General features: G+C 46.0%; 1 protein-coding gene across 1 annotated transcript; it reads left to right on the top strand.

Annotated features, from left to right (window-relative positions):
• Nucleotides 1-3,724: 3,724 nt before the first annotated feature.
• LOC117381460 (putative nuclease HARBI1) lies at nucleotides 3,725-4,761 on the top strand. The gene is made up of 2 exons (XM_033978438.1): nucleotides 3,725-4,495; nucleotides 4,564-4,761. The coding sequence occupies exons 1-2, from the start codon at nucleotides 3,725-3,727 to the stop codon at nucleotides 4,759-4,761; spliced, it is 969 nt and encodes a 322-aa protein (XP_033834329.1).
• Nucleotides 4,762-7,893: the final 3,132 nt, after the last annotated feature.

The raw sequence follows: 7,893 nt of genomic DNA, 5'->3' as shown, positions 1-7,893 counted from the left end.
GAGAGGAGGGACAAATCAATGCAAACTCCCTGCAGCGTCTGTAAACACTTTTAACCACAGATAAATGTGTGGATTGAGTTTTTATAGAAAAAATATGAAAATTACTATATATATATATATATATATATATATATATATATATATATATATATATAAATCTGTATATATAGAAACCCCAAGGTCAAGGTGGGAAACACCTCCTCCAAACATACTGGAGAATGATCGAGCCAAGATCCCGTAGGACTTCAGATACAGACTGACAGAATGGTGATGGACCAACCGGACATTGTGGTGGTGGATAAACAACAGAGCAAAGCCGTTGTGTTGGACATTGCAGAATCAAGTGATTGGAACATCCGGAAATAGGAACATGAGAAACTAGAGAAATACCAGGGGCTCAGAGAAGAGCTGGAGAAGGCCTGGAAGGTGAAGGTATCAGTGGTGCCTGTGGTCATCAGAGCACTCAGGCAGTGACCCTCAAACTGGAGGAGTGGCTACAGCAGATCCCAGAAAAAACATCAGACATCTCAGTCCAGAAAAGTGCAGTACAGGAACAGCAAAGATACTGTAGAACCCTCAAGTGCTAGTCCTCCTTTAGTCCTGCTTTAGTCCTGCTTTAGTCCTGGTTTAGTCCTGGTTTAGTCCTGGTTTAGACCTGCTTTAGTCCTGGTTTAGTCCTCCTTTAGTCCTGGTTTAGTCCTGGTTTAGACCTGCTTTAGTCCTGGTTTAGTCCTAGTTTAGTCCTCCTTTAGTCCTGGTTTAGTCCTGGTTTAGTCCTGGTTTAGACCTGCTTTAGTCCTGGTTTAGTCCTCCTTTAGTCCTGGTTTAGTCCTGGTTTAGACCTGCTTTAGTCCTGGTTTAGTCCTCCTTTAGTCCTGGTTTAGTCCTAGTTTAGTCCTAGTTTAGTCCTGGTTTAGTCCTAGTTTAGTCCTGGTTTAGTTCTGGTTTAGACCTGCTTTAGTCCTGGTTTAGTCCTGGTTTAGTCCTGGTTTTGTCTTGCTTTAGTCCTGCTTTAGTTCTGGTTTAGTCCTGGTTTAGACCTGCTTTAGTCCTGGTTTAGACCTGCTTTAGTCCTGGTTTAGTCCTGGTTTAGTCCTGGTTTAGTCCTGGTTTAGTCCTGGCTTAGACCTGCTTTAGTCCTGGTTTGGACCTGCTTTAGTCCTGCTTTAGTCCTGGTTTAGACCTGGTTTAGTCCTGGTTTAGACCTGGTTTAGTCCTGGTTTAGACCTGGTTTAGTCCTGGTTTAGACCTGGTTTAGTCCTGGTTTAGACCTGGTTTAGTCCTGGTTTAGACTTGGTTTAGTCCTGTTTTAAACTCTTAATTAAACTGTCCTTCTCAAACTCGGTCGATTGTTTACATAAAGTCATTGTTTATTGATCTGCTGCAGACGGCCTGCTCCTAAACAGGTCTAAATAAGAGTATTAGCCGTTAGCTGTTAGCAGTGGGGTTGTAAACATGGTGACCTTTGCCTTTTGTAGTCCTGGGAGGCTCTGACAGAACTACAAATCGATGCCTCTATTGCTTTAATTAATTCTGCTTTTGTTGTTAAGTGAGTGGGATTTCCCTGTGAACGAAACCGCCGCCAGAAAAACCAGAGCAGCAACACGAATGTTAAACTACACACAACTACACTATAACTACAACCCAAACCCAAATGCTCTAACTCCAACTCTCGAACCCCAGCCCCTAACATGCTAACCTCTAAGCATATATCCCCAACCCTAACCCTCTAAATCCAGTCCTAACCCCAAATCTACGCTTCTAACCCTAACCCCATAACCCTCTAACCCCAACTCTAACCTTATCCCCCTAACCCCAACCCTCTAACCCTCTAATCCTCTGACCCTCTAACCCCAACGCCTAACCCAATCCTAACCTCAACCCTAATCCCTATCCTAACCCCAACCCTAAACCCAGCTATAACCCTAATCTTGTAACCCTAACCCCTAACTCTCTAACCCTTTAATCCTCTAACCCCAACCACTAACCGTAACCCTTAACCCAACCGTAACCTCAATCCTAACCTCAACCCTAACCTAAACTTAACCCTAACCGCAACCCTAACTCACTCACCCAAACCCAACCCTCTAAATCCAATCCTAACATCAAATCTAAGCCTCTAATGATAACCCCCTAACACCAGCCCCAACCCTCTAACCCCCAACCCCAAACCCCCAACCACTGTTCCCTCTAAACTGCGTGTGTGCGCAATTGTGCACTGCTGACACGGTCTCCGCGCACAGAAAATCTGTGCTGCACACAAAAAAAATCGAACCAGAGTTGAAAATAAAATAAACACACAACAATTCATTCTGCGCTATTTTTCAATGTGAGTCAGTGAGTGTGACCGGGGACGAGCTGCTCCAGACAATTATGTGATTCACATACGTATCTGCGCATCTTATCAACGCCATTGACAGGCGTCCTCATGTGCCGCTATCAGAGTTTTAGCCGATGTGGGCCGTGTCCCAATTCGCCAAATGCACCCTTTGAAGGGTCCCTTCGAAGTACTCTTCAAAGTGTAGTTTGAAGGTTCCGGCCGAGAATCTGCCCTCCTCAGTGTAGCCGCCATCTTGCTGAAGTGGGACAGACCTACACCACGGACCGCACTTCCACGCTGTCTTTGAACGTACTTTACGTAGCTTACGTTACGCCTACAAAAGGTGACAGCAGGTGATTAATTAGCTATACGCCGTTGGATGTGTGAGCATAGCTGTAAAATGGACAGTACATTAATGATCTTTTTATTTTTCATTTGTCATAGTTTAATAGAAGAAGAGTTAAGGTGTCGTCATCGCAGACGTTCAGTTCTTTTTAGATTGAATGAAGTAAGTAATTCATGTATTCTGTGGAATATCAATAGGTAAATCTAAGGTTCCAGGTGATTGTTTTCCCATTTGTAGTGTTGTGCGATGTGTATCAAGCTTCTGTGTGCTTTAGCTCAGTGTGATGCATGAGCGTGAGTGAGAGGTGACGTGCACGTGCATGTGGCGCATGTTTTTTTGGTTCAACCCGCGAAGAAGCGATATGTGTGAGTCTAGAGCGGTACCTTGGAAAAGACGGTGCAACTGATGTGTATTAACGGTGCAGTAGAGCTAATAAAGCAGCCAACTCTTGAGCAGCAGACTGGAGTGGTCTTTTCAACTCGCACCACACTCCAAACAACTTAAGGTAAAGAACTGGGAGTTAAACCCCGAAGGAAGAGCGACCCTTCGGCCCTGGAGAGGACGGCTCTCCCCTGTGTCTCCCGACCACGGTCAGGGGACCGAAGCAGGAAAAGTTTAACAGTAGCTACTTCATAACTTTAATGAAATATACCTTCTTAATACGCTACAACAGAGACAGAGGTAACCAATATAATTTTTACATTCATAGTTTATAAAGCAGAGTTTATAAACCAACACTTATCAGTTGTGCAAAGTGGGATGTTGTGTATTTTAATGGTCCAGTATTTGGGGCAGGTATGATATATTCCATGGCTAAATCACTTTAATACCAGTAGAGGGCACTGTTTACCTTCTATGTCGCGCCAGTTAATTTCATGTTATTATTGTTATTACTGCAATAATAACTTGTAATGAGAATGTATTATTTTTATTGTTATTGTCAGGGAATAACTGCACATACCTTTATTGAATATAACTGTTTCTTTCCCCAAACTATCCCTGAAGAATGTACTGCAGAATTAACCTGAGTGTGCCAGTGCTGGAAAGGTTCTATAATCATGAAGACACACGGCCCTGACTTTCGGCTGAGCAGGGAATCCTTGGCAGTGCTAATGCGCCTTCTGGAGCTGGACCGACGGCATGGATGGGGTGCTGAGCTTAAGGTGTTGGTCTTTCTCTTCTGGCTGGCAACTGGAACATCATACCGGGTGGTCTCCCGAGTGTTTGGGATACCACGCTCCACTGTCTACTGCATCGTCCACAGGGTCACTAGGGAGCTGGTGGCCCTGCGTCACAAAGTCATCCACCTCCCTACCAATAATGACTTTGAGGCAGTGACCCTTGGGTTTGCATGGCTGGCGAGGCACAGGGCCTTTAGGAGAGCAGCTGGGGCAATAGATGGCTGCCATGTAAGAATCAGGCCACCCAGCGGCCCTGATGGTCAGAGCTACAGAAACAGGAAACTGTTTCCCAGCATCATCCTTCAGGCTGTCTGTGACCATCAGGGCCGCTTCATAGACACCTACGTGGGGTGGCCTGGTTCTGTCCATGATGCAAGAGTCCTTCAATACAGTCCTCTGTACCAGAGAGGACTGTATCCTCCTCCAGGGCACGTCATCCTCGGAGATGGAGGGTACCCCTGTCTCCAGCATCCACTCCCCCTCATCACTCCCTACAAGAGGCCTGTGCAAGGTGTGGGAGCCCAGCACTTCAATTTTCATCATTCCAAGGCACGTTCAATTATTGAGCGTGCCTTTGGAATGATGAAAACAAGATTCAGGGCCATCTTTTTTCATGCATTGGAGGTCCATCACACCTTTGTACCACATGTAAGTGAAATGTTAAATATCATGAAATATGTGATTATGAAAGACGAAATCATATTTTGTTGTCATAGGTCATCACTGCCTCTGCCGTCCTCCACAACATCTGCCTTGGGGCAGGAGACACTGTGGCCCTGGAGGACAAGCCACAAGAGAATGTAGTGGAAGATGAGGGGAGCAATGAAGTGGAGGCCGTCGCTGGAGCACAGTGGTGGGACCAGCTGTCTGCTGAGGTCTCTGCCCTGGAGGAGGTTCCCATGGACCATGATTAATAATAATAATAATACATTTTATTTATAACGCACTTTACATTTGAACAACAAATCTCAAAGTGCTACAGTGCAAAAAAGACATTAAAAACAGAAGATAATTAATATTAAAAACAGAACACAATTAACATTAAAAACAGAAGACAATTAGTGTAAAAGCAATAAAACAATAGCCGGTGTTTATCTGTAGGCCAAGGTAAAAAGGTAGGTTTTTAGTCCTCTTTTAAAAGCATCCACCGTCTGTGGAGCCCTGAGATGGTCTGGGAGGGCGTTCCACAGTCGGGGAGCAGCCACTGAAAAGGCTCTGTCGCCCATGGTCTTGAGCCGTGTCCTGGGCGTGACCAGACGGTGCTGTTGGCCTGACCGAGTCTTAGTGGAGGTGTGTGGTGTGAGCAGTTCAGTGAGGTGGGGGCCGCGCCGTGGAGACAGTGATGGGTGTGCAAGAGGACTTTGTATTGAATGCGGAAGTGAATGGGGAGCCAGTGCAGAGAGTGAAGAATGAGGGTGATGTGCTCGTGTTTACGCACCCTCATCAGGACCCTGGTGGCGCTGTTTTGGACATACTGGAGCTTTTGAATGCTCCTGCCAGAGATCCCGATGAGGAGTGCATTACAGTAGTCAAGCCTGAAGGAGACAAAGGCATGGACGAGCTTCTCTGCAGCAGGGAGGGAGAGAGAAGAGCGAAGTTTGGTGATATTACGGAGGTGAAAGAAGGCAGTTTTGCAGATGGAGGTGACATGATTGTCAAAGGAGAGGTGGGGGTCAAATTTGACCCCCAGGTTTGTTACAGAGGCAGAGAGGGGAATGGTGTGTCTGAAAAATGAAACAGAGGTGATTGGAGAGGAGCGGAGTTGATGAGAGGTACCAGTTTGGATGGCTTCTGTTTTGGAGCCATTAAGCTGCAGGAAGTTTTGACTCATCCACACCTCTATCTCCTCCAGGCAGGAGCTGAGGTGGGAGACTGTGGCAGAGGGGGTACAGGAAGGAGAGATGGTGAGGCAGAGTTGTGTGTCATCAGCATAGCAGTGGAAATTTATTCCATGCTTACTGACGACACGACTGAGGGGAAGCATGTAAATGGTGAAGAGGGTTGGGCCGAGAACCGAGCCCTGGGGGACCCCACAGATAACACTGTGGGGTCTGGATCTTGCTTCCCCCAGAGCTATGCACTCGGTTCTGTCGGCAAGGTAGGAGTGAAACCAGTGAAGGGCAGTGCCAGAGAGACCTGTGTAATGCTGGAGACGGTGTAGGAGGATGTGATGGTCTACGGTGTCAAACGCAGCAGAGAGGTCGAGAAGAATGAGGAGGGATGTGGAACCAGAGTCAGAAGCCCTCATCAGGTCATTGGTGACTCTGATGAGGGCTGTTTCCGTACTGTGGGAGGGGCGGAAATCAGATTGAAATTTTTCATACAGGTTATTGGATTTGAGGTGGTGGTGGAGCTGGGAGGAGACAACATTTTCTAGGATTTTTGCGAGAAATGGGAGGTTTGATATTGGTCTGTAGTTTGACAGAGGTTTGGGGTCCAGGGTGGGTTTCTTGAGGAGGGGTTTGATAATGGCAGTTTTGAGGGTGCTGGGGACATGGCCTGTTTCTAGGGAGGTATTGATTATTTTTGTGATGAGGGGACTGATGGAGGAGCAGTGAGTTTTGAGCAGGGGTGATGGGAGAGGATCGAGTGGGCAAGTGGATGGTTTAAATTTATGGATGATCTTCTCGACCTCCTGCTGCGTTATGACAGTGAAATGGGTGAGTATGTTTGTGACTGGTGTTAAGGGTAGGTCGAGTGTGGCGCTGTTGAATGGTGGAAATGAGGTACGGATGTTATCTATTTTTGATGTGAAAAATTGCATGAAAAGGTTGCAGTTTAAATCTGTATTGCTGTGGAATGGGGGGATATGAGCATTGAGGATGTGATTTATTGTGGAGAAATTTTTTTTGAGTTACCTATGTTGTTATTTATTCTGGTGGAGTTGTGTTCTGACCGGGCCTTGGTGAGTGCTTTGCAGTATGTTGTGCGGTGTTCCCGGTAGGCCAACTGGTGCACCGTTAGGCCGGATTTTATGGATGCACGCTCCAGGACACGGCCCGCCCTCTTCATTTCTCTGAGCTCCTCTGTGAACCACGGGGCAGAGCGGGTGAAATTTACAGTCCGGGTTCTTAATGGAGCAAGGGAGTCTAGGATAGAGGCAAGGTTAGCATTGTAAAAATCCATTAAGTCGTCGGTTGATGAGTGAAGGTGGGGGGAGAGAAACTGGAGCTGTTGGCAGAAGGAAGTGGAGTCCATGTTTTTAATGTTCCTGAAGGTAATTTGTCGGGTTGGTTTGGTGGTGGGACAGGGCACAGGGATGGTGAAAGTGACTGCCAGGTGGTCAGAGATACCAACATCATACACCTGTAATCCAGTGACAGGGAGGGAGTCAGTTATTACAAGGTCTGGAGTATGACCCCCTCTTTTATGTGTGGGGCAGGTGACATGTTGGTCCAGATTTAAACAGTCCAGGATTTCTTTAAAATTGGTGGCTAGTTGGCAGTTATCGGAGTCCATGTGGATATTGAAGTCAGCAGTAACCAGAATGTTTTTATGGGGTGTGCAGAGTGAGGTAAGTAGATTGTGCAAGTCTGATATTTACATGATACCAAGTTTGAAATTGTTATTGAAAGTGTTTCAGGGTGATTACCTGTAAACACTGTAACTGTAAATAGATGTGATGTAACATGGGCAGTACTATCAATATTCTTTCCGATTCCTTTTAAGTGACATGCCAGTCATCTATGGCCCAGCCAGCCCTGCAAACCCAGCCCATGAACGATGCGATGGACAGTGGAACAGCACCCGGTGTGAGAGCCCCACTTACCAGCCAGATGATGAAGACCTCAGTCTCAGCACTCTCAAGTCGGTCCAGGCAGAGAAGGTTGATTAGCACTGCCAAGGTCCCTGGAAGTGTGTCTTCATGATTAAAACCTGGCACTGGCACACTCAGGTTTTTTCATTTGCACTTTACTTTTAAACTTATTACGTTAATAAATTGTAAATAGTACTTTATTTTCCTTTAGGACATGTAAGATGAATGTAAATATTTGTAAATAAAAACTCATAAATGTTTCAAAATCAAACTTTAATCTTTATCTATT

Source organism: Periophthalmus magnuspinnatus, chromosome 2 (genome assembly GCF_009829125.3).
Source record: "Periophthalmus magnuspinnatus isolate fPerMag1 chromosome 2, fPerMag1.2.pri, whole genome shotgun sequence".
Classification (NCBI taxonomy): Eukaryota; Metazoa; Chordata; class Actinopteri; order Gobiiformes; family Gobiidae; genus Periophthalmus; species Periophthalmus magnuspinnatus.
This window is presented reverse-complemented; position numbering and strand designations above follow the sequence as displayed.